This window comes from Ictalurus furcatus, chromosome 6 (genome assembly GCF_023375685.1).
Source record: "Ictalurus furcatus strain D&B chromosome 6, Billie_1.0, whole genome shotgun sequence".
Lineage (NCBI taxonomy): Eukaryota > Metazoa > Chordata > Actinopteri > Siluriformes > Ictaluridae > Ictalurus > Ictalurus furcatus.
In genome coordinates, this window is record NC_071260.1 from 23,637,401 (window position 1) to 23,664,638 (window position 27,238).

Below are 27,238 nucleotides of genomic sequence, written 5' to 3' on the forward strand. Positions count from 1 at the left end.
TCACCACATACGTCAGTCAAAGTATGGCGTAGTCTATACGTCTATTATTGAGTCTCAATTTATGCATTACTTCCTACTGCAGAGAGTCTTGGCGAACATTTGCATTAAAGATCAAGAGCGCATTACTGGTTTATTTGCAGTACTACACCAACCATCGGAGAGACAGAGAACAGTGTGTTCAGCTAGTGTATGTTTTATCTCTGCAGACTGGTCCAATTGTAAGAGGTTATATTGGTTACAGATCGAAAACATTTTGGTGTGAGGTAGACAGGCTGAGAGATTCAGTGTTGGATGTTGATTTGTCTCAGATGGAGGAGAGATTCCTCCAATAAAAGGATCAATGGTAGCAATCAACAAGTATGAGATTACACTTGTCAGGTGACATACTGGCTATTAAACACCCTGCTTCAAAACAACACTAGGTTCAAATTAGACTCCAACAGCGTACGTTGTACTTTTGATTAATTGGACGTTTTCGCCTCCGACTATGTTGTCTGCCTTTCCTGTATCTTCTTACAGCTTTGTGAAGGATCTGTGCTGTGTGTGTTGCCACCAATAGCATGCTTTCTTTCCTATTTTCCCTTCAGCACGCTGTTTTCTCTCTCTCTCTCTCTCTCTCTCTCTCTCTCTCGCACACATCTTTCACTCACACACACATGCAAGCACACATCTTGAGGGAATTATTTGTAAAATGATGTGTGTGTGTGGAACGAAAGCATGAGATGCCACTTTTCTGGGTCGAAGACTGTCATGGTGTTTGTGTTGTGTATGCCTCCCATGCTACCACTCCAGCCATTTAGATGACTGCTCTGCCAGCCTGCTAACTTGGCTGGCATGGCAGGAGAATGAACTTAATTGATTCGCTCAGCACCATTTCTCTTATGCTTTTATGCTCAAGAGACAAGTGGCGGCAATTTATGATTAATAACTGCAAGGATAAATTGGTTTTATGAAATTAAAATATCTTCTGCATCATGACCAAGGCCATGTGTCGCATGTTAAATGTGAAACAGAGGGAATTGCATACGCATAATATAATGAAAGGAACGGGATTCCGGTTCCAGACGTATTTTCATGTCATTTGAGAGATATTAGATACCTCTCTAGACAGATGTGACTCCCAGCCATGCCCATGGGATTTCACCCAGCAGTCTCTGCAGTAGATACTGCAGTAGATATGACCATTTTGCAATTATGTCAAACATTTACACTACATAAGCGCTGTTAACCACAATATTATTGACTTTTAGGTTCAGATAACTATGCCCAGTCGGTGTAATTTTACAGTTCTGTAGTTATCGGACACATCTACACATAAGCAGGATGTAGAAGAGCATGCTAGCTGATATACTGAATGTTTATTAACAAACTGTGCAACGTTGGTTGAAACTAAACGTGCCTGTAGATATGAGACCGTCGTTGTCGGACTTATTGTTGTTACCCGCAGGAATGGGGGTAAAGATACCTGTATGACCACACATCTGTGCATCCACAGAAAATGCCCTAGCTGATCGTTGTGCTTATTTAGTCTAACTACAAATTCATGCTGCTGAGCATTAAATTCTCCAAAAGTGTGCAGCTGCAACCGTACAGACAGCCACAGCACAGGGCTTTGTCATCTTCAGTGAAAGAAGGCCATACATTACTATGTTGTACATTAAAGTATCGGTTATAAATATGAGCGAAAACATGTTTTATTGTTTAATAGTCCTTTTGTAAAGTATGCAAGTGATGCATTAAAAACAACTGAGGATGCACACAACAATGCATTTACCACATTCCTGATGAAACACATGGGAACGCCCTTCTTTCCCCTGCCTATAAAGGGTTCAAGGGCTTTTGCTGATGCAGTTCCCATAAGCAGGGTTTCCAATAAAACCTGAAGCAGCTCGTTTCGGTGAATGCGAGGAGTGTGATTGACAGCACTGCAGCTGGGTGTGGGTTGCTATGCAGTTTGGGAGTGGGAGTGTGATCTGTGAGTAGGGTTGGTAGCCCAGGGAAACTGCGACTGCTGCTATCCCTCTGTTGCCACAGACAGGAGAGCAGAGGAAACCACATTAGACAAGCCACGGAAGAGGACAAGGACGTAACGTAATAATGTCATATCGATACAGGCACATGGCAGATCTCTTACAACCACCGATGCGCCTGCTCTCTGTGTACAAGGTTGATATTCGGGTTCAGTCGATATTCTGTCTTGATGGGATGCATTCATTAGCTCCAGTTCTGGTCGAGCCAACATATATTTGTGTCTACACAAACCTGAGGCAAACGTTAGATGTATAATACATCTGTAATATTAAATGGATAAACAATATAAAATAATAATTAGTTATCTCAACCTGGAATAAGGAGAAGAAAAGAATAGATTGTTACTATTAAACACTAACAGCAGCAACAATCGAGGAACTTTAGTTTGAAGTCTGATTTTGGCTTTATATGAAGAGACATAAAGCAGCTGTTTACACAGAATCAGTGGGACTGTTATCAGACACTACTGCTGAAGATTTCTGTTTTATACTATCTAGTAGAAAAAGTGATTCTGGCTAGGTCCGCTCTATCCCAAACCTACGCCCCATATTCTAGTTATAACTTGTAAACCATTATATACACAAGTACAAAATGTTGTATACTATTTTGACAAACCGTTTGGTATGGTATTATGCATTTCCTTCATTTTTCTTTTTTTTTCTTATTTAAATACCAGTCATTTTACTTGATTGACAGTTCATGACCCTTGATCTATTGCTCATGATCTGCTCTATTTCTAGCTCCAGCCTCATGTTCCTGTGGTACATGTGGTACCCAGGTAAATTAAGCATGGGTACTTATTTATGGGACTGATCACTTGTCAGTGAGAACAACAAAATATGGATCACTGATTGATTTGTTACCATACCCTGCCTACCACACTGCCAAGGGGGAAAAGTGCTGTGAATAGATCATTGAGACTAGGGGTAAATACATGACGAGTGTTTATTAGATCCATTCACCAGCTCTGTCCTGTTGGCTCGTTCTGCATCAGATCACTTCATGCTTCTGCATTGGACCAGTAGCCCATTGGTCTGACTCCCAGCTCTGTGTGAAAGGTAACAGTATACTAGAGAGAATGGGAGAGCGAGTGAAAGAGCGGGGATTTGGAGCAGTGATAGAGAAAGGCATGTGAGATGAGAGGGGCGGTGAGGACTGATAGTGCGCTTAAGTAAGCAGAGAGGAGGAAGTAAGCAGAGAGCCCATAATGGATGGAGTGATGAAGAAAGAAGTGCAGGAAGTGGAAGCAGGGGAATGAATGCATAGGCGGTACACAAGGAAGGGCAGGCAGACATTTCGCCTCCAGGCCAAACATTACTGGCTCCAGGACATGTAAACAGTACGTGCAAGTCAGTCTGCAAGTTTTTGTATGATTGTTTATAAGGGTGAGAGAGACTGACATTAACATTTAAAGCATTAGTGGACTTACAGAAGTGACTTGTAATCTCCATAAAAACATATATCCTCATGCTAGTACAAATGGGTCAGGGTCTAAGAATACCATCAGCCTGGTAAACCCTGTTAGAGAGCAGTTAGCACAATGGGTTGGTACTGCAACAAAAACAATACAAAGTCTGCTTTTGTTGTTGAAGTCTTCGGTGTTTGGACACCTGGGAGAAGTTCATTCAGTGCTAGCACAGAGAAGAGTCCTGATGCACGTCTTTCTTGTACCTTGAGAGATGTTGGATTGAGTTAAGCCGTGTTGGAGGCAGAAGGGAGTGAGGTGCAGAGTGAGTGGGGTTTGAAGTGCATTAGGTAGGCGTGAGGTCTGTTTTGGGCTTTTTAGGCAAGCATCAATGTTTTAGATTTGATGCAGGCAGCTACAGAACGCCAGTAAAGGGAAACTCGAGGAGTTTCTGGATCAGTTATAGTAGTTGGATGGCACTCAGGGGAAGACCTGCCAGGAGCAAATTGCAGAAGTCCAATCTTGAGATGACTAGGGACTGAACTAACACCCGAGTGGCCTCTGTGGAGAGAAATTGCCAAATCGTCCTGATATTGTAAACACATACATCCTGTGGATAAAATGTAAATAGGTGTGAAGCTCTCTCTGTCTGTCTGTTTCTCTCTCTCTCTGTCTGTCTCTTTCTTTCTCTCTCTCTCTGTCTGTCTGTCTGTCTGTCTGTCTCTCTCTCTCTCTGTCTCTCTTTCTCTCTCTCTCTCTGTCTAGAGTGCTAGGACGAGGGATCGTGTTATTTGAAACTCTTTACTCAAGCATGTATCTGGGGGGAAATGGACTCCGGAGGGCAATATCAGCAGGATAGTAGTAGTTGCATTTTGATTGATGTTGGATTGAAACATGGATTAAATAGGAAGCATATTTGTTCAATCAGATTAAAAAAACATTGACCTCAATTATGGGCAGATTTGTTTCTGTGTTCGTTTGTGTTGACTAGTGTGCAGGGTTGGCAAACTGTTGTGGTTGAAATGACATTATGTATGTTGATTATGGTCGCATGATGCTGTACAGATTCGGTGCAGAGGGAAAGTAACTCGGTGTGCTCGTGTGTGTTTATTTGACGTCAGAGACAGTAAAGCCTTGCTTTCCATGCCAATCCAGTTGGCTTTGCTGGCTCACATACAGCATTTCCAGCTTATCTTAGGCAGTCATCTAATCACATTTTGCTGTGATCTCCTACTGTTTGTAGTCTGAGGGTTCTGAGAAGGTGTTGTGACCTTTTTAATGATTTATTGCGAGCAGTAGGGATGTGGGCTGCTATTTTGATGATTTGATTTCAGCTCCAGTAGGCCGTGAGAGGCAGGTCTTTGGATGTCATCTATTATTTGTTCATTCATTTTTCAGACTACACCTCCAAATACCAAAGGAATGTAAGAGAGATAAGTCCATTGAACTGTAGTGTCATTGCAGGAAAGAAATGTTCTGGAAGATTCTGTGAGCCAGACCGAGATTCATCACAGCTGGGAAAGCTTAAGCTTTACGTGCTGTTCTGAATATTAACAACTTCCTATTCTCCGGAAACTTGGACAGGTCTGTAGCTACATTCGAACAAAGAGTCTCAGATACTGACCACACTTTACCTCTTTCTGTCCCCTCAGTGGAACGACAGCCTATGCACCGTAAAGACGCCATTTTCATTACTCTGGCATCTGTCTCAGTCGTAGCCGTGCTCATCGTGGCCGTCTTCTTTGGCTACCGCATGCTGACAGGTGAGATAGAATACCTACTACATGACTGTGGATCTCAATGAAATTGATATTGTGATTTGAGTGTGTGTGTGTGTGTGTCATTGGCTTTTCAGGAGAACGTAAACAGGGTCTGCACAATATGGACATGATGGAGGCAGCAGCATCTGAGCCCTCAGTGGATTTAGACAGTCTGAAGCTACTGGAGGTGCGCATCTTCACTCTAATCCCCGACTTTTTCTCTATACTATACAGTTTATATCAAAGATTCCTCTGACGGTCTTTTGCAGCTGATTGGCCGTGGCCGCTACGGCTCGGTTTACAAAGGCTCTCTGGATGAGCGTCCAGTTGCAGTAAAGGTCTTCAGCTACACGAACCGTCAGAACTTTGTAAATGAGCGAGCCATTTACCGAATCCCCCTGTTAGAGCACGACAACATAGCCCGCTTCATCGTAGGAGACGAGCGTCTGACAGCGGACAGCCGCATGGAGTACCTGCTGGTCATGGAATATTACCCACATGTGAGTACTAATCCATTCGCCACTGCAACTCACCCAGCTCTGACTGGATTGTGTAAGAGTGTAGAATTTCCCTTGCTTACCTTCAACTGACCTTATTTCTGTGCTTTCATTTTAAACACCTCTTAATATTTTTGGCCATGATGAGAGCGGAGTCAGATGTCCAGCCGGTCTATCTGGGCTGGGAATTTTTCTAGATTCAGATGGTGTTACACCCTTCTCCTACTGCCTGCTGTGTTGTGTACCAGCTCATTGTGCTCTCCCACTCGGTCGCTCTCTCTCACTCGGTCGCTCACTCTCACTCGGTCTCTCTAACTCGCTCTCACTCGCTCGCTTTTGCTCTCTCACTCTCACACTCGCTCTCACGCTCCCTCTCTTTTGCTCTCTCCTGCTCATGCTCTCTCTCTCTCTCACTTGATTTCTCTTTCTGTCGGTTACCTCTTTGTGTTGAGTTAATGATAGCAGGCTGTATTTGAATTACAGAATGGTTTCTCTCTCTCTTTTTATTTATTTATTTATTTATTTATTAAATAAATATTTACCACTACTTACAACTGTCGACTGTTCGATCAGACTAACAGTTTAATTAGCCGTCCCTTAGACAAGTCAGATTAATGACATGAACAACTGTGTGCTTCCTGGCTCCTCTGATCTTGAAAGCAGCACATTCTTGCACAGTGTAACATGTTACAACAGGCACACCTGTCTAGCATGTGTGTATGGGTGTGACGCAGGAATGAATGTTTTTTCTGTTGTGTCTGAACAGACAGACATTACGCTGTTCACACACTGCCCCGTTTGTTCTTGTTTCACTCCACTGCTAATTATTTACCTTGGGTGGAATTACATTCACAGCTTTAAACTCGGGGTGTTTGGGGGGAGTACTCAAAGGCAAATGTTTGCATTTCCTCTCAGAAAAAATAACAGCTCTTAGGCTGACTGAGAGGACTCTAAAGACTTCTTATGGGGTAGAAAGTGTCCCTAGTGGGGTAAGATCTGGAGCCTGGTGGCTTTGTGTTATGTGCACTTACACTCCAGAATTGACTATTGTGGGTAACCATTATCATGCTAATCACTGTAGCCATTAGGGCTGCAAAAATTATTGATTAATATAATTATTAAAACTATTTAGAAAGGTAAAAGCGTTCATTTAGTATATGGTGGAGTTGGCCGTCTTTTGCAGGAACATTTGTTCTTGATTTCCCTGCATTAAAATGATTGTGTCACAGCTCAGTTAGCTTAGCAGTGTTTATAGAAATACGTTATGTGTTAGCATGAAGGGTAAACACTACACCATGATACTTATTAGGAACTTAGGTATGAATATTACCAACCCCCACATGAGCACTGAGGGTGAGTGCATCATTAAAGTGTCTCATCCTAAATGGTGTGTGTGGGGGGGTGTGTGTGTGTGTGTGTGTGTGCCTACTCTTGTAGGGTTCTCTGTGTCGGTACCTGAGTCTTCATGCCCTAGACTGGGTGAGCTGCTGCCGTCTCGCCCATTCAGTCACCAAAGGACTGGCCTACCTACACACCGAGCTGCTAAGAGGAGGTCAGGGTCACCTTCAGCTTCTGTACACATACACACAGAAACATAATCTCCAATCTTTCTCTCAGATGCACATTTTACACACATTCATTTCTTATACTCCACTCTGGTGGATAAGAAAGCTGCACATGCTGATTATAAAATTTCACCAGAATTCAGATGAGACTCAGTGGCCATCTGTCTTGGCTTATGTTTCATACAGCAAACTGCACAAATATATGGCATGTATCTGTTTGGTACTTTGATTTATTGAGTTAATACCTTTTAACATCAATAAGGATAACTAGAACTTCATCAGGTACTTATGCCTTAATTCTCTTTCAAATGAAGAGTAACTCTGTTCCCATCTGCTAGAAGTGGCCAGGTAAGCTAAGAGTGAGCAGGGTATACAAGTGGAGTCCACCCTGTTGTGTGTGGCTGTTGCATGCTTTTAACCACACTGGATTAAAAAAGCAATGCAAATCCTCCCATAGGCCGGCAGTTTGAATCCACCTCAGGGACACTCTGATTTGTACATCTAGGTCACACTTTTCTTTCTTTTTCTTTTTTTTTCTGAAACGAGAATCAGACATCGGGCCATCTTTCATGCTGCGTCATTTTGTTTGAAAGAACAGTGGCCCTCTTGCCAAATCCCAGTAGTAGCACATAGATGTACCAGTGAAAAATATATCCAGACAGGCATTTTATGTCAAAAGTGCTGCTTATTAGGCCCGAGGAAGAAAGGGAGAGAACAGAAATGGTGAGCATGGGGTGTCTGCAAAATTTTAACAGCTCTGCAGTCACCTGGTCTTTTAAAGGGCCAACAGCAGGAGCAGTACAGATAAGATGAGGCTAATTTGTGTGTTTTGCTCCTGTAGTTGCCCTGGTAATGGCAGTGTGCCAGAGAGCTGTGGCAGAGATGCTTACTGGGTCTCCGTCTGGCTCAACTCTGTGCTGACTGACACACTCTCTCCCTCACTTTCTCCTCTCTCTCTCTCTCTTTCCCCCCAAGCTTTGATTTCATTAGACCCTGAAGTTCAGACACATACAGGCAGTAGAGGAGCATGGGAATTCACTGCCATTACACCAACTGCTGCACTGCCACCTGGTGGCTGTCTGTACAATGTGCATGTTTTTGGTACTAATGGAGTTTGTTTTGCTACATTACAGTATTTCGCAGGACAGACCTTGTTTCCAAAAAATGCCTGGCAGCCTTTGTGTAGAAATAGTACCTAAGGCTATTAAAGTCACCAGGTTTTGCTCAATAAGGAGCAAGAGATTAAAACCTTACTGTGATTTATTAATATTATTATTTTTAAATACAGTTTTCGGGGTTACATTTCTCACATTTAGCTTTTCTTTATAGTATTGCTTCTCAGATTCATGACCTTTTTCTCAGATAGATTGATTTGACTTTTTGTTAGTAGCAGTAAAATGCATTTCTCATTTGCGTCCTAATCATTTGGATGTGAAAAGAGCAGCATTACATTACATATGGCATTAATCTTGGTATAATCTACTGTCAGTAGCCTAAGTGTAGAAAATCAGCAGTTCCTAAACTTGTGGTTAAATGAGTCTTGTGTTGCTGAGCTTGCTTTATGTAGACATTATCTGATTCTGATAAGCTTTTCCTGTGGCTGAATTTCAAATGGTTTTCTTTTGGTCTTCTAAGTTCTACAGTGCTGTTATTTTATACCCTATAGAGTGAGCACATGTATAGTTAATGTGAATTTTTTTTTGGAATTTGTCATAAGTACAATTTAGTTAAATTCTAGCAACAAAACATTACTTTGCTAAATTAATTTATAAATAAAATACAATACAATTTCTGCTAAAATTGATATTGCTTCCTTATAATTAACTTTTCTTAATACAGCAACACAAATTTCACATACTATGGTTTATGTGATACAAAGACGTAGTGCACCATCAATAGATACATAATCCCTTAATCCGCTGTAACAGAAAATAAAGCTAATGAAAACAATTCCCTCCCTGTCTTAGATACGTATAAACCTGCAGTCTCACACCGGGACCTGAACAGCAGAAACGTTCTGGTCAAGAACGACGGCACGTGTGTGATCAGTGATTTCGGTTTGTCCATGAAACTAACAGGAAACCGTCTTGTCCGACCCGGAGAGGAGGAGAACGCTGCTATCAGTGAGGCATGTTGATCAAAATGAATGTGCAAATTATGTTTCATATAATGGCCCCGTTTTATCGTCTGTGATTTTTTTTTTTTTTTTCTTTCTTTCTTTTTTTTTTTTTTTCCTTTAACTTCAAAGCTCATTCTGAGGTGTACTATGCAAATATGCTGCCATTTCCTTTCTCATACCAGTGTTTTGCCCCTGTGTAGGTGGGTACAATCCGCTACATGGCCCCGGAAGTGCTGGAAGGAGCAGTGAACCTGAGGGACTGTGAATCAGCTCTAAAGCAGGTGGATATGTATGCTATTGGCTTGATATACTGGGAGACCTTCATGCGCTGCACAGACCTTTTCCCAGGTGAGATCTAGGAGTCTATACAATATGCATTATATTGCTAAGCGAAATGGCTGTAGAAAGATATGAGCTACTTTTAGGAGCTTTTCTATAGCATGCTGTATTCTCTACCAGGGATATTTAACCAAAATGTTCTGGATAAACACCTAAGACAAGTCAAATGGATTTATAAAGCACATTTAAAGACAACAGCAGTTGATCCAAAGTGCTGTACAAACCATTAAAATTCTTCACATTAACTAATATTATAACACAAAAGAATATAGCTAAAGATGGAGCGGACCTCACGGGAAAGGGGAGACTGTTCTAACATGACTGAATGGCGAAACCAGTTACCTTTTAATGCTTAACCGCTGATGATTATGGATATATATAAAACAATCTGAAGGGATTTTCTTTCATAGTGGTGCTGCATGTTGTCAGTTTTGAATAGCGCTATAGACAGTCTCAGAGTTCTAGGTCTTTAAACATGGTTTTTGTTAACGTCTGGGGGTTTTTTTTGTTAAAGCCATGTCATTGGTTTGCTAATCAGACCAAAGTGAATAAATAAATGAAATAAATAAAATGAAAAATCTATTAAAGTCTATTAAAAAAAAAAATAGAAAAACCTCCCATTTGTGACCTAATGTTCCTCACGCTCTTGCTAGTCTCTGGCCTGATGCCTTCAGCTAAATAATTTACATAAAGGCACGTGACTGGATAAACTGCAGCAGAGAATCTACTACAGAATCAGAGCTGGATCATGTTGAGAAAACTAGAATTGCTCATATGTTGGTCAGTTCTACTACAGTACTTTTTTCAAGTACTTGGTTCAGTCTACTGAAATACTTTTGCCGGGTCCTCATCCAGACGGCAGTCTCATAGTTGATAGTCTCAGGTGTATACTTTTTTATTAGTTACCGTGGTATTCTTGAATAAGGCAGCACCACCTGTGTAAGGCTTTTTGAGTTCAGTCTTGGTAATCTGCTGCCCTACAGTGTTATGCATTCCATGGTGGATTGAAGTCAGTGTCTAATTAATCGTCTATATTATTCATGAGCTGAACCTGTACTAATGGCACATAGTCAGACTTATTGTTTTTACTTTCAGATTTTTACACTATTTTACAAATGTTTACAAACAAATGGAACTGAGTTCTTTTAGTGTTATAACTGTGTGTGTGTGTGTTTCCAGGGGAGACCGTACCAGAGTACCAGATGTCTTTTCAGGCAGAGGTAGGAAACCACCCATCCTTCGAGGACATGCAGGTTCTGGTTTCCCGAGAGAAACAGAGGCCAAAGTTCCCCGAAGCTTGGAAAGAGAACAGTCTGGTGAGATTGCGTGTGTGTTCTGTTCAGTTTGTGTAAGAGAAACAACCTCATTTTTGGCACCCTAGTGTGCTTCAGATCATCATAGCAACTCGGCATTTGGATTGGTTTCTTTCGATCCCGGAGTTAAGAATGCTCTCAGCTGAGTATTTGTAGCTGAGCTGCAGGTAATCATAAAAACTTGCAAGCACAAAAGACTGCAGGGAATTAGCATGGTTTTGTGTATACGGATCCGTTTTACTGAAGTGTGGTAGGCTGTTTTACAGCGGATGATTGTATACAATCCCCATCTCTCTTACTAGGCGGTTCGTTCCCTAAAGGAAACGATGGAGGACTGTTGGGATCAGGATGCAGAGGCTCGTTTAACAGCTCAGTGTGCAGAGGAGCGCATGGCAGAGCTGCTTCTTATCTGGGACAGGAACAAGTCAGTCAGCCCCACGGTCAACCCGATGAGCACAGCCCTTCAAAATGAGAGGTCTGCTAATACACACGGCCATCTAAGCTTTCTGTGTGACTTCACACGAGCACTAGTTTCTGAGAGCACTGTCTAGTTGTGGTGTCCGTTGTGATGTATTCATAAATAAGTTCATTCATAAATAATCATGGATGATTATTTATGAATGAACTAAGATTTTAAATTAGTCTGAATAGGTCAAATGTATGGAGATTGGAAAATTTTTGAATATACACTGATCTCTCTTCTGTTTTAACTTGTCCCATTGTAGGAACCTCACCCACAGTCGCAGGGTTCCAAAGATGGGACCTTATCCAGACTACTCGTCCTCCTCATACATCGAGGACCATGATGGCATGGTGAAGAACCTTCCTGGAGACACGTCCACCTCAGGCACATCCTCAGTGAGTGGCATTGGTTTGAGTGGCCCTGGCACAGGGGGCACAGGAGAAAAGAACAGGAACTCCATAAACTACGAGAGACAACAGGCACAAGCACAGGCACGTCTCCCAAGCCCTGAGACCAGCGGAGCCAGTCTGTCCACGAGCACCACCACTACCACAGCAGGCCTCACCCCCAGCACGGTCATGTCCACCATCTCTGAATCAGCCCCATCTGAGGAGGTTGGAGCAGGCCCAAGTGTGCCTGTCTGCCTGCAACTCACCCAGGAAGACCTGGAGACCACCAAACTGGACCCTAAGGAGGTGGACAAGAACCTGAAGGAGAGCTCTGATGAGAACTTGATGGAGCATTCTCAGAAGCAATTCAGCGCTCCTGACCCACTCAGTACGGGTAGCTCCAGTCTGCTGTATCCGTTTATAAAGTTAGCAGCTGAGGTGAACGCAGGGGCCGGAGGCGGGCATCAGGCTGAATTTGGAGCAGGTAGCGGTGGGGCATCGAGTGTTGCACCCACCATATTTCCCCTTCCAAAACAACAGAATCTCCCCAAGAGGCCGACCAGCCTGGCTCTTGGCTCCAAAAATCCCAGCAAGGAGTCTTCATCCTCCCGGCTCAAGTTTGGCAGACACAAGTCCAACCTGAAGCAGGTGGAGACTGGTGTGGCTAAGATGAATGTGGTGGCTGCAGCAGAGCCTCATCCAGTCACGCTAACCAATAACGGGCCAGGAGTGAGAAGTGGAGCTGGGGTGCTGTTGCTTAATGGCTATGCAGGTGGTACCAGTAGTGCCAGCAGCTCCTTAGGGAACACAAACCCAGCTGGGCCACAGGGTGAAGGAGGTGGCCTGCCTTTGCTCCAGAGCCAGCTAAGTGGGGATGACATTCGGCTGAACATCAACATCAACTCCAGTCCTGATGAGCACGAGCCCCTGCTGCGCCGAGAGCACACAGGCCGCACCAACTCCAACAACAACAACAACAGCAACGTCCACACTGCAGTTTCTGCTGCACCAGTCACAAGAAGTGCAATACCTGTGGGACCTGCTCCAGGAGAGCTGCAATTACTGCAAGCAAAGGCGGAAGCCCCTCTGAGACAGGACAAACCCAGGAGACCAGAGAGACCCAACTCCCTGGACCTGTCGACCACTGCACAGGACTCTTCTGTGTCAGGTGAAGCGCTTCTTCCCTGTTGTCTCTTATTTTCACATTTCACTATCTGTTCTCTGTCCATGGTTGCCTTGCATGCATTTTCTGAATACATGTGGTTCCATGCAGCTTGTCGTTTTAACATTGATGATCGGAGAAACCACATCGCTGATGTAAAGCTGTTCCTGCTGCTAGAAAGACTTGATGACAGCACTTTGTGCTGCATTTATTTTTGTTTTCTGAGCTTTTAGATAGGGATGCACCGAATGTCTGGCAACCGAAATTATTCTGCCGAAAATAGCAAAAAAAAAAAAGCACTTTTGGTGTTTGGCACCAAGTGAAATAAGTGAAAAGGCCGAATAAATTTGACCGAACAATGACGTGTTTGATGACGCGACCAAATAGCCTAGCAACCAGAGTGAGACGCGCGAAGCTTTAATTGCAGCAAACATGTCGGCAGTGTGGAAGCATTTTAAAGTGTTAGAGAAAGACGTAAGAATGTCCGTTAAAGAAGTAGGCATATGTCTAGGACAATTATTCATTTGTTGTGGGTCCATCCACTTTTTTGCACTCTTGTCAATGCACATTTTAATGCACTTTTTTGTTGTAGGCTACCGAGTGTTACATTCTTTCAGCAGTCAGTTATAGGCCTAACATAGGCTATTCAAGGGGGGCTCAAAGATGACCACATCAAAATATTTTTATTTTACTAATTTATTTATTTAAAGTTATATTGTGCCTTGTTGGTAGCCTATGCCTGCTGGAATGAAAAAAAAATGTTCAGTGTTAAATAAATATTTCGAAATTGTAGTTTTTTGTAATTGATTTTTTTCTTTGAAAAGCAAGACAAAATAGTAAAAAGCACATTTTGACTTTAATTTATGCAATGGTGAAAAAAATGGCAAAATAAATAGGAAAAAAACGTGTTCGGTCTTCGGCCAATTTTTTCATTACATTTGGCTTGGCTTCAGCCAAGAATTTTCATTTCGGTGCATCCCTACTTTTAGAGAACTTCGAGATTGGTGAGGTGACAACTGGTGACAGCTGTTCATAGAAGTTCATAGAATTGGGAAGTAATTGCTGTGGTATAAGAGGAAGAACGTGCTGTTTGGGACGTGCTGTTATATATTTCAGGGTGGTTACAGTGCTTTTGTTTCGCACTAAGCAGCATCACACCACTTTGTTGTTGATTATTTTCCTGTAACAGGACACCCTGTTGTGTTTTATTCATACATATGATATGAATAATTCATCATTATGAACATTACTAGCCTACTAATGGAAGCCGGTAGAAGAGCTGAGAGAGCACTCTAGCTAATCTAGAGTCACTCAACACATACTGACATGATTAACCAGAGTAGTTTACTTAACATTAATACACGGTTTAATGGCAATGGTGGATTGTTGTTGTTACATCATTTCGTCGTTTCATCACTTTGCTTTTAGGCTGCTGGCACATTTGACAACCACTTCAGGTCTTTTTATTTTTATTCTTTTATCGGCCCTGGGACAACGGGATGGCGTTCGCCTGGAGCCTCGTCTAAGAGGCAGAGTTGTTTTTGACAAATAATTTAGAATTCCCATATTTGAAAGACCAATACAAAGTACAAATACTTCCTTTTTCTGTTTGATGATTGGTTGAAATTCTTGAAGTGTCTTTACTCTGGAGCCAGAGACTCTGCTTGACTAGATTATCTGATTATATAAACCCAACTTTCTCAACTAGTACATTTAAAACCCTGCCTATTCATACTTTCAAGGTGAACAAGTCTGTCCTGAATATTATTATATAACAATATTATTATTATGATGCGTCATTATATCTTCTTTGCCACATCGCCAAAACCAGTGTTTCAAATCTCTGAGGACCACTTTGTGAGCATGCAACAGGTCTATCTCTCCTGCGCTTTCTCATCCCTCCATTTCTCTCACTGCCATCTATTCTCTTTTCCGTCCCTCATTCTTTCTCCATGCCTTCACATTTCTTACCTAGTGTGCGTGCCAGCATGCCCACAACCAGCATCCTCTAGAGATAGACCCCCCGTGTGTGTGTTCCTGTGCCGAGTGTCCTTCTCTACCCGGCCAATTAGCACTACCGCTTTATTAAACAAGAGAACGCCGGTCTATCGCTCTCCCTTCCTCTGTCCCTCTTTCTCTTTGTTCTTTTATTCTCTTGTTTGCCTGTAGTGGAAAGGGAGGGAAAACGTCTCGGGGCTGATAAGGATTCAGAGAACGTTCTGCTACAGTTGTAAACAGCGATAATGTATGATGTATGTACCAGAAAACATGGTACAGTTGGATGGTGCAGGAAGCTTATACTAAACATTCAACTAAAGATAGCCGTGTGTTTATACACATTGAAGATGCTCTCGATTCTTGTATAGTATTATTTAGTGGAGGGTGGAACATCACTAGTGTAAACCACTAGAAATCTTCAATCTAAGTTAAACAAAAATAGAAAGACAACGTATAGTTCCTTAAATATGTTACACGTGCAAATTTCCTGCATACACAGCAAAGCATGAAATGACCGACCGAGTGTGGGTGTTTTTTGTTTTGTTTTTTGTTTTTTTTGTGTCTACTTTAAGGCTTGTTTTGTGCTTTCAGCATTTAACACGGGAAGGGATCGACACTCCCTGCAATCAAAAAGTAGTTTCATGCATATAACACGATGACCGAGAGCCGCATGCTGCCAGAACACAGGCCACAACCTTGATTACGCCCATGTTGACGCCAGTGCAGTCCATTAAGCGTAAATTAGACACGTTTTGTTTTTTTCTTTCCGCACGGTAGCTGAACAAAACAAAATTATAAAAAGGCCTGACTAAAACTGATAAATGTATCTGGCTCCATTAAGAAGATATGAAGGATATTTATTTTGGTACTCCTGCTGGACTGTTTATCAGTCACGTATGAGATATACAAGGTTTTTGTACATGTTCTTGGATTTGTTGTATTTCACTTACAACGCTGCTCAAGTAACGTCCAGAATAATTTCTCGGGTGCCTACTGTAATGTTAAAAGGTGACATGAGCATGCTTAGTAAAGATGAACATTTCGAGTCTGCATTTATTTTTAGATTGTATTTCCATGCATCAGAATATAAACTAGTACTGTAATCATAGACATTTATCCCAATGCTGTTACTCACTGATGTGGAATAAAATGTAGCTGCATTCACAAACTTAGTCACAGTTATGTAGTTAGCTAACTTCCTGTCTCTCTCTCTTTTTCTTACAGGTGAGAGCTCCTCTCAGGAGGGAAAAGCCGCATCGGCGGAGAAGATAAAGAGACGTGTGAAGACGCCTTACTCGTTGAAGCGGTGGCGCCCGTCCACGTGGGTCATCTCTACAGATACGTTGGATGGAGAAGTCAACAACAACGGGGCAGGTGGAGGGCAGGGTGCAGCAGGTGCTACTCGCTCTAAATCCAGCACTGCCGTGTTCCTGGTTGGAGGGGGAACTGCCACGGCAACCCTCTCCTCTGACCCGCCTGGCATGACCCGCCTATAAACTTTTACCCTGCTGAGAAACGGCCACAAGGAGCTTATTGATACTGGAGAGTTTGGCAGCATGTTATAGGAGGAAGAGAAAACAGTTTTCTAAGATACGATTTGCAAGCACTTAACATCGTGGTATTTCTTGAAATTCTCTGACCTTTTTTTTGTTTGTTTGTTTTTTGAAGTAATTGCTTTAAACCGAACCCAGCTATGCAGCATCATTGGCTTAAAATGCTTCCATTATTTTTGTTGTCCCATTGTAAATCAAAGTATGATTGCGTGTCTGGTTGTTTGATAATTACTTTCTTGTATGTGTTGCACTTTTTTTTATAATCATGATCTTAATCATATAGTTATGTCTGATGTCTTGGACCTTGTTTAAATCTGGTCTTAAAACGATTTAAAAAAAATAAATAAAAATAAGACAATTTTGGGGGTGGGGGAAAGAGAAAATGACAATTTGTTGATTTAACAATCATGCTAGACTGTTTGTATGGACGTAAATGAAATCTAGTCCATATAAAAGTTGATAGAAGGTGCAGTGGTCTCTAAGACCTTTTTAACTGCAATAGCATCTGTTATGTTTAATGCATAGTACATTCACGCATTTGTCGTATGTAATATATACACGTATCCCCCATGTTTGTATTACATTCTGAAATGTGCAATAGGCTTTAGCTTTGAGGTGCTCATTTTGTTCTGTATGTTGCAGCATTTTCCATTTGTTAGCATATTGTAAACTAAACGGTGCACTTACCTGGAATCTTCTGTCTTTTCAAGCACCGCTGTCTGCAGTTAAGAAACATCTCCTGTATGACAATCCCTTCTTATCAATCCTGAGAGGGAAAGGTAAAAACGATTTGTGGGTGTGTGCGCGCGTGTATGGTTTTTCTCCCCTGTCGGAGGTGCACAAGAAGTTTGAAGGATGGAGGATTTTCAATTCTGTTACAATCTGAATCAAGCTCTATCTCAGTCTGATCTCTGGAATAATGTTCTCCCTTATCAGCAGAGACCGAAGTACATACTTCACTCATTTAATTGTTTCGAAAAGACGTGGACTAGGTTTCTGCAAGGAACCTCGTGGCTCTACGCGAGTGTGTTTACGTGAACAGTCTGACGCTTTACTCTCTGCAAAAGGATCTGTGCGAGAGTGCTAGATCAGATGTGACTCGATACTTCTGCAGAGGACTGATATGAGAAAATGGACAAGTGTCGTAGGTTAGGTGTTGCTCTCTGCATTCCAGTCACAAACAGCAGCGTGGACACCAAGTATGTACTTCAAATGTAATTTATATCTAATGTTACACTACATAGACCTGGAACTAAATGTGTACGTTATTGTGCGTATTACAGCTACTTTAGTTCATCAACCTCTGTTTATGACAGCTGTTCTGAAATGACAAATATGGTCAGTTGTGGTCATGGTCATGTCTTGGATATCAGAGTAATCTTGAATTGGTGGTTAGCTTTCATTTGTACATATGTGTACAATCATACTGTCACAGGGAGGTTGAGTCTAGGTGAGTGATTTATTATATGTGCACATGATGATGCATATACAAGGCTGTTACTTCAGAATTTAGTTGTTTTATGTATTTCCTTTTTTTTAACAGTGCCAAGGGCCAAACCTCAAGGCTGTATGTCCAGATACTTTATTTTTTATGTTCTATTATATTATTCTAATGAATATCATCATACATTGCATCCCTTTTGAGTTTGTTGGTAGTTTAAGGATTGCACGGTCATCCATCCATGTGCTTCAGTATCATTCATGCGTATGAGCAGTTTGAACAAATGTTGCTAGATAATCCTGGTAAACTAAACTACATTTCAGTGCTACTACACTCACCCTTGTTGATAATTGCTGTGTGTTAAACGTTGCATCACACAATTTAGTGAAATATTCCTCATTTTAAATACAGTTGAGGAGTTTACCTTTTTTTTTTTCCTTCTTTGCCCACAATTACTGATGCATTTTGCAGGCTCAGATATGAGCCATTGAAATAATTACATAGTGATGCTCCATAATAAGAAAAACCTCTCGTATTGCAAAGCAAAACTCGCCCTTATAGAGACTGACTTAAAATGCACAACTAGCATACTTTATGCTGTAAATTTTCAGTTATCCTCTTAAGTAAAAAAAAAAAAAAAAAAAATGTGCCACTTATCGCATACCAGTTTATTCACAGGACTATGCGAGAAAACCATTCACTGACAAACTTATTATTCATGAAAAGTATCTATTTTACTTCCTCTGCCCGAGTTGTTTAAGCTGAAATCTTAGTTTTGTATGTATGTAATATAGCTTCACCGATGTGGTGTACATATCTGTATAGTGTGCTTTTGCTTGCACATATACAGAAGGCTCAACTGTTGCTGTGGGACCAAGAACAATGTTATAACACTGTGATATTTATCTCTAGATAAAATAGCACAGTTGTGTCAGACAGATATTACTAACTAACTTTTTATGTACATGCCATTTTCATCTCAAGCCAAACGGAAGCGATTACCCCAGTAAAAAGGCAAAGAAGTGACTTGTTTTATTCCTAGTTTTCAATTACTGATCATCTAAAAATGCTGATATATCTAGCCCACAGGATTACTGATGCAGAATATGTTTGAGTCAAACCTCTGGTCTTCTTCTTGAATTATGTCACTGCTTTTTACAGCATATTGCTAAATGATTAACATTTACAGGTGCCCGTGTACAATGCTGATTAGACTAAAACCGTGTGTGTTTTGTACTGATTAAATTGAGTGCATTTGTTTAAGAGTTTAATGCTTAGACTTTAAGTACCAGCCTTCACACCATGTGGTGTTCTCTAGATCAGTTAAAAAAAAAAAATCTGGTTTATGGAGATCTCCCTTCTTCTTACAGAACTCTGTTCCAACCTTAATCCAGCTGAGCTGATCCGGCTAATCAGGTAAACTGATTATCAGGTGCACTGGTGCTGGATTAGGGCCATAACTGAATTCTTTAAGAAGGTGTGATGTTTGGAATTAAGAGGGTTAATGATTACTTCTCTAGAGGAAACATGGCAGCTTTGGTCATGAGGTTGTCACATTCAAACTATTTATGTAAACACAGGCAGTGTTTGTTTTATTATTATGTCGTCATCTGAACTGTTCCCATTTATACCAGATAAATATTAACCATAATGGAAGTCTAATCAAGCATTTTTATATTGATTTTTCATCCCCAAACTCACTAAAAGCAAAAAGAAAATGTGCTGTTTTGTTAATCCCAACAACCACTGCAGCTCTTTTCAAATTCAGGCGGATGCAAAAATTTAGCAGTGTGTCATTTTATCGTCAGGAATAAACTAGAACAGATTTTCTTTACGTGTATGTATAGGAGAGAATGGAAAGTGTGTTTGTTCATGATGAGCTGCTGTTTTTTTTTTCTTTCTTTCTTTCCTTTTCCTTTTTCAGTCCTCAAATTCATACTGATGCTGTTGGCTCCACTGAGAACAGTGGCTGAGATTATTGCAACAAAAAGCCGCTGAAATGTTTTCTATTGCAACTTGTAAAGTAAGCGCTTTGAGAAAAGAACAAATAACTACTCAGTTTAGTCTACTCAAAAAGATATATGTTTTAATGCCATTTAGAAATAAAGCTTGCTGTACAACCCTGCATTACTCAGTTGATTAAAGACTATATTAAAGAAGCCATGCCTCTTGTTTCCTTCTTTAATGTTCAACCCAAAAAAATGAATGCTGTATTATTTTCAGATAATGGCATGCGTGCATGCAATACATAGTTCCGGTACGGGGAAGTGTATTTATTTCAATTGAATTGAAATTTACTAACAATAGATATTGTCACAACTCAGCTTTATAAAAATCCAGATGTAAATCCTTAATGAGCAAGCCAGAGGTGGCAGTGCTAAGGAAAAATGTCCTGATATGATGACAGGAAGAAGCCTTGAGAGGAACCAGACTTGAATGGATCCGTGCTCTTCCGGGTGACACCGGATTGTGCGATTTATTAATCATTACTCTTTCACAACTGTATGCTGAGTGTGTGGAAATGATGTTCTGAATGAGCATGTCATGAATCAAAGTCATGGGTTGAATGCAGGACAGGCTTTATGATTACAGTCCTTAGCAGTATGCAGGTGAGATTATTCACTGGAGATAAGGTGAGACTTGAAGTGTAACTGTTTAGGGCAGTGGTCACCAACCCTCTTCCTTGAGACCTTTACATTTATGGCATTTGGCAGACACCTTTATCCAGAGTGACTTCCATTTATCTCGTTTATACAAACAGCAGTTGAGGCTTAAGGCCCAGCAGTGAAAGGTTGGGATTTGAACTCATGACCTTAATGTCTTAACCACTGAGCTACAACTGCCCTACAGGTTTCATCTAAAACCAAAATCTAAACATACCTGCTTTAGTTGATCAAGAACCTCTTAAGGCAATGATTAGATGATCAGGTGGGTATGTTGACAGTTGGCCCTAAAGTCTTCAGGAAGTTAGATCTCGAGGAACAGGGTTAGTGACCACTGATTTAGGGTATGGATGTGAGACAATCACGTTTGCAAAAGGGGGAGAGGATCCATAGCAGTATCACAACATTTTGACCACAGGAGGGTGTTGAAGCCACAGCATCAATGCAAAAGCACGTGTTCCCCACAACAAAGCCATTTCCCAACGATGGAAAATAAAGATGGCGCTAATAACAGGGAGATAAATGCGTAATCATAATCTGTCCTGCTAGGTAAAGTACTTAATCTGGAGCCAGCCTTAACTGGCTTTACTTATAGGATTTCATATTGACACACACACTGGACTGGACTTTCTGGGAAATAAAACGTCAGACGTGTCAAATTGTGAATAAGGTGCGGTTACAAGGTGACATATGGTATGATACACAGCATGATCGCTTTGTACAGTGTTTTTGTAAAAGATCCACAGCAGGCCTGTGTAACTTTAAAGAGTTAAAAGGATCCTCTAAGCAGCCAATGAAAAGTTGTCTTGTGTCGAGGATTGACCAATCAGAAGGCGGGATGGGCGGAGCGTTGGCAGGAGTTGACGGTGCGTGGCTCACACTGCTGTGTAGTTTACTTCAGGACGGGAACGGGTTCTGCTCCACAGACTCGGAGCGGAGCCGTGCAAACAAAACAAAAAGACACAGGCACGCTGCATGGAGTGACACAAGAAGGATAAAAAAGTGTCCACGACCTCAAACATACCTGGCGTATGTTCACGCTTTGTTTTTGTGGGTTTCTTTTTCGGTAGTTTGTGAGCGTCATGTCCCAAAGAGTTCGTAAAAGCGGCTCGCCGACGTCCAACTGCAGCTCGGTGAGCGGCGGAAGTTCGAGCGGAGCCTCGGGTCTCAGCGCCGGGGTGAGTTTACTGAACCGCCTGCTGCCCATGAAAGCCACCGTGCCGTTCCAGCTCAAAGCACAGCCACAGCCCCCCCTACCGACCAGGATGGCGCTGTCTAACGGCGGCGGTGGAGGAGGAAATAGCGCTAACGTTAAATGCTGCAGCAGCGGATGCGACGCAGCCGGAAGTCGCCTGTGCGCTCTTTCTCGCGCCGCGACCTCTTCCTCTTCTTCCTCCTCCTCCTGCGCCGCTTTGAGCCCGTCCGCATCTCCTACGTGTACCTCTTCCTCGGCACTCAGATGTAGTTCTCCCGTGTCTCCACACACGCAGTGCCCGCAGGTCAGTGTGGCATCAGCTCATGCCAGCGTGCCTTCTTCCCTCTCTGTGCCCTCTCACAGCGGCTCCCCCTCTCCCTCCCCCTCCCTGCTGCACAGCTCACTGACGGACAGTTTGGTGCTGACAGCCGGTGCACATCCTCCAGGGCCAACGTCTTCCTCCTGTACCCCTTCTTCCTCTTCCTCTTCAGCGTCTTGTGGGCACAGGGGCAAAGCCCTGGCATCTTCGCAGCAGGGCTCACCTGAAAATGACAGACTGTCACCTGAGAGAATAAGCCCGAGCTCACCTGTGCACAAAGGTAACTTGTCGACCGTACTCGTATACATATACATATACACAACGTGGTACATGATTATACAAATAATCACTCACACAAGCATTCATTCCATCTCAGTCATTAAGGTAACATTACACTCTCTGCTTTAACCCTATGTGGGAGACGAAAAGACTGCTTAATCAGCTGGCTCAGTCATTTTTGTCTAACAATTCAATACCCTGATGACTGACTAAAAGAAATGTTTTGCTTGTAGTGAAGGCAGGAACATGCCGTCAGAGGGTAACGGCTCAAAAGCTGTGAAGAGTGGGTGTCTGAAATCAGAGAAAGGTTTTCACTTTACTAAAAGGATCTAGATTTGTCTTCCTAGCCAGTGACATGGATGCCCTGTGATTTGCTCGGTAGTTTTCCAAAATCTTTGAAATGTGTTTTAAGCTATCCAAGGGACTACTTCTTGATTCTTATCAATTGGTACTGTCACTTTTCACGGGTCATTGCAAAGAAAACGAAAGTCGTTGCTAGGGAGTAACACGACAGCACTACGATCGTACGAAGATGTAACGAGGTAACCTATATATATATATATATATATATATATATATATATATTATATATTATATATATAATCCTAATCAGGTTTCACTTTTGTTCCCTTTCGAGATTTGGATGGAAATGTAACGTCTGACGCAGAGGTTTTTGATCCACACCTATGGAAATCTGGTACACGTGCTGCACTGTAGATTTGTTCTATTCTGGCGCCTAACAAAGCATGAAGCGGCCTCCTTCAAACAGGCCAAACAACAGGCTTCTAACATTAGCTGTCAGCCATCTTGGATTGTTTTCGCTGAAACTGATCTCCTGCTGGGTTTCACATCCTCCCACTTTTTGGAGTTCTCCAGTCTGCACAGTCTCTCTGCTTGGTATAATCAGTGTCTGACAACCTTTCTTACCTGTCTCAGGTGTGCTGGGAGCTAAAACATGTAAACATGCACTAGCTGGGAGTCCCTGAGGAGAGAATCGAGAACAACGGGGATAATGGTTTCATGTGTGACGTTCACCTTGAGCTAGTTATTAGCCTACATTAAGAGCAGTTGGGCCCCTTTATTGTCATGCCAGAGAACTGAGCGCATTAACATGTCCATCATGGCATTAGTTTAACCGACACTGTCATTGTCATTTCCAACCATTCAGCCTGAAGATGCTCCACAAATCCTTGCCTCTATCTCTAAGACACTGCAGATTATCAGTCCTCCCCCTCTACCCTGCTACTGTGCCCCACTTCAGATATCCCTCTTTCCCTGGGCTGCTGGGTAAAACCTGATTAGACTTGAAAACCCCCATCTGCTCTCTCAGCCTGTAGAGGAGGAGGGGTGCTGGTGGAGCTCCAGAAACAGACAGCATGAACCCACTAACTTTGCACTCCACAGCACCATATTTTCTCTTCAAATGGCGCTTAATGCTCATCTGGCGTGGTTTTTCCTCAGCCAGACGGCTTATTCGTAAAACTGTAGCGAGGGCACTTGGCCAGCTTTGCAGCATGGAAATATGACTGAGGCCTCGATGTGTTTGTGACCGCTAAAGGAGCAGTTTTGTGTACACTGTAGCCACGTGTAAGTTTACCCTTTTGCCGACGGAGATTCATTACGCGTCTAATGTGTTGGCTTACAGGCTATGTCGTGGAGATTATCTCCTAGCGACCCCCTTCTCAAAATCGCCACGCATCGTTTACGACAGTGTTTCATCTACGTAGTCCGTACGTTAACGTTCACCGCTTTTGAGGCAGCAGCTCCGTTTTTCCAACTAGTTTAAGCAAATAAAACCCGGCGTGTAGAAACGGTACGGAATCGACGTGTGCGAGCTGACGTGTAAACACGAGACCGCGGTTCTACATGCAGGGGTTTGTTTTAATACCAGTGTTAGGTGATTCGGGTAATTTGGGGTCTGAAATGTAAGCAGACACGGCTGACGGCGAGGTTGTTTTAGCTGCAGGAGCAGTGCAGTTCGGAAACAAAGAAGAATCTCTCTTTTAGCTTCTATTTCCCCTCGGTTTTAAAAAGCAGCACAGTGCAAGCCGTGCATACAGTATTACGGTATTACAGTCTCGAGCTTCTAGTCTTCCCCTCGTCTCACCTATCCTATTGTGCTCCTCTGAACAGTCTGCTGCTGTTCCTGTGAAGTCTAGTGATTTTCCAGATCAACCGGCTTACCCAAGACCCTTTGAAAATACTAGTCTCTTAGAGAGATAGAGAGAGGATGAAGAAATGGTTTGAAGACAAACAAGTTGGACCAGAAGAAGGGAGGACTAGGCTTGCTTAAGGGCTTCCAAGCATAAAATCTGTTTTCAGTGAACATATCCCGCAAAGTTACCAATAATTGCGAACATTCCTCCGGGTCGTTAATCAAGCAGTTTGCAGCAACCCTTAACCCTAACTCCCACGTTTCCACTAAAACGATTCCTCTCTCTGATACAACTCCAAACAGGCACACTCAGGTGCCAAAGTCTTGTTGTTGGTTTTTTTTTTTTTTGCAATTTTCTTGGAAAGCAGTAGTTTGATGGAGCGAAGCACACAAAAGTGGTAAGGGCAGGCCATGACGAGATCACACCGGATGCCTTACATGGGAGTAGAGCCACCACTACACCCATATCAACTCTGCTCACTCACGTTCATCTACTCCTCCAGATTGTTTGTTCACCAGCACAGAATGTGTTGAGTCTGGTTGGAGATTAATTTGACTTTTCCAGCCCAAACAGGCACTCGCATTCTTCTGACAGTGGCGAGGTGTTCCACTGTTTGCTCTGTGGTGTAGCTGTATCTAGTGAGGTGTGCTATCTAGAACCGAGTCATAATACCGGAGAGATTAGCGAGATTTGTGCATTCGCAGCGTGGAGATGTGCATGCTAAAGGAATAATACAGATTTTTTTTCAGCACAATCTCTATCTGCTGTACGTGTATGGTATGCATTTATTACCATAAACAAGTTTAAGTTTTCCTTTACTGAGAACAGAACAGGTAACTTTTTATTTATTTTTTCCCCCTGGAAACACATATGTAATGTAGAAAGGCTGATGAGGCAGTCAAAAGCTGTATTTTACACCTTCTTTAAGCTTCTTAAAGCGCACCTATTATGGTTTTGAAACGGGCCTAATTTTGTTTTAAAGGTCTCATACAATAGATTTACATGCATCCAAGGTCAAAGAACACTTTAATGTGCTCATAATTTAAACTGCAGCGTTACCTTTTTTCCCCCCAGTGTCTCAAACGACTCGTTCAATGATCCGTTCTAAATGATTCCTTCTAAACTCCTCCTTTCAGAGAGCATACTCTGCTCTGATTGGTCAGATGTCCCAGTCTGTTGTGATTGGTCTACCACTGTCAGCATGTGTCTAAAAGGAAACGCCCACCACCATAACGAGTTTCAGCTCCGTCTGTTCACGAGCAGCCGATGAAGACCAGAGGCGGGGCTTTTTGTTACAAACCTACATAGGTTAGTACAGGAAGTAAGTCTGGAATCAATAACGACTCGTTTCAGCTGTTCAGAATCGGTTCCTTCTTTTGGGAGTCAATAACTCCGTTTGTCGTGCACTTTGATTATTGAAATTTTGCAGACTTTTTACCAGGTTTTTCTGTTGAAATTCTTGTGTATGTGGTTCACACATACTACAGGTGCAATCGATAGAGATGAGGTTGAAGTACTCGACAATTCCTTTAACTCTTTACTGTATGGTGATGCCGTATGGCAGAAATTAATTTATCTTTTTTTTTTTTAATAAGCAGCTTTTAATAAACTACCTGAGAAGTTAACATTTTATTTATTTTTTGCCATTTAAACAAGTATATGTTTTTTGAGTATTCTGTTAAATGCTAAAATGCAGTTGTTGCCATATGGCAACAAAATGTGATAATGGAACTGTGGTATGTGCAAATACATAGCAAAAAGTACACTAAGCTTCTCTAATCGCATATTTACATTTTTCACATTCAAAGTAAGAAAAACTGTCATCATTTCCGACCTTTTACAATCGCACCATGTTTTCTAAATGTAATATTTCAAGAGAAAAGTGTCGATTTAATAGCATAACAGGGCTAAGCTAACAATGCCATTGACGCATCTGTTCAGTGTGTGTTCAGTATAAAAGTGAGTTGAGTCTGTCGGTGCAAAGCTTTTGGTTTGCCCTTGTTGGTGAATGATTGAACAGAGTTTAACGGGTGGAGTGTGTGATACACAGCATGAGCAGTGCTGATAAGCATTTTTAGTGCTCAGAAAAGTATCTCCACCTCATGCGCACAACCTCGTTTACTACCAGAGCATTCATCCAGACTGTGTCTCTGCAGGTCAGCATGGTCATTCAGAACTCTTATCTTTGTGTATCTGCTTGTGCACTTGCGCATGAGAGACATATGGAAAAAGAGAGTGGTTTTGTTCTAATGAAGCGAACCTTTGGGAATTGCTTTGCTGGCTATTTTTATTATGGACTTGTTATACAGGATAGTATTCACACACACAGAGACACACACAGACATCCAAACATCATCACACCTGTTTGTGTATTGCAACATGCCAAAGACCTTGCAGGCATATTTGTTCCCATGTGAGCACATTAACAAATGCAAACACACACACACACAGTTAAGTCTGTAGCTTGACCCAATACAGCTTATGTCCTCACACATGCTCATAGCCATGCTTCCTCTGAAATTTCTCTCAGGTTCCTCCTCTTGAAACCATTTCTGCTATTTCTCAGCTCTCCATTTCAAAATACTGAGCAA

At 42.1% G+C, this 27,238-nt stretch overlaps 2 protein-coding genes across 2 annotated transcripts in view; both read left to right on the forward strand.

Moving 5' to 3' along the window:
- bmpr2b (bone morphogenetic protein receptor, type II b (serine/threonine kinase)) overlaps positions 1–20,160 on the forward strand; it is a 60,607-nt gene extending 40,447 nt beyond the window's left edge. Inside the window, exons 4-13 of the mRNA XM_053627208.1 lie at positions 5,089–5,199; positions 5,292–5,383; positions 5,466–5,696; positions 7,131–7,245; positions 9,226–9,386; positions 9,578–9,725; positions 10,896–11,032; positions 11,332–11,504; positions 11,755–13,049; positions 16,266–20,160. Of these exons, the coding sequence (XP_053483183.1) occupies positions 5,089–5,199; positions 5,292–5,383; positions 5,466–5,696; positions 7,131–7,245; positions 9,226–9,386; positions 9,578–9,725; positions 10,896–11,032; positions 11,332–11,504; positions 11,755–13,049; positions 16,266–16,537 (2,735 nt within the window). The 3' untranslated portion in view covers positions 16,538–20,160. The remainder of the gene's footprint in view (positions 1–5,088; positions 5,200–5,291; positions 5,384–5,465; positions 5,697–7,130; positions 7,246–9,225; positions 9,387–9,577; positions 9,726–10,895; positions 11,033–11,331; positions 11,505–11,754; positions 13,050–16,265) is intronic.
- Positions 20,161–21,559: 1,399 nt separating this feature from the next.
- The window catches only part of fam117bb (family with sequence similarity 117 member Bb), a 33,475-nt gene continuing 27,796 nt past the window's right edge, over positions 21,560–27,238 (forward strand). The window contains exon 1 of the mRNA XM_053627210.1: positions 21,560–22,492. Within this exon, the coding sequence (XP_053483185.1) occupies positions 21,781–22,492 (712 nt within the window). The 5' untranslated portion in view covers positions 21,560–21,780. The remainder of the gene's footprint in view (positions 22,493–27,238) is intronic.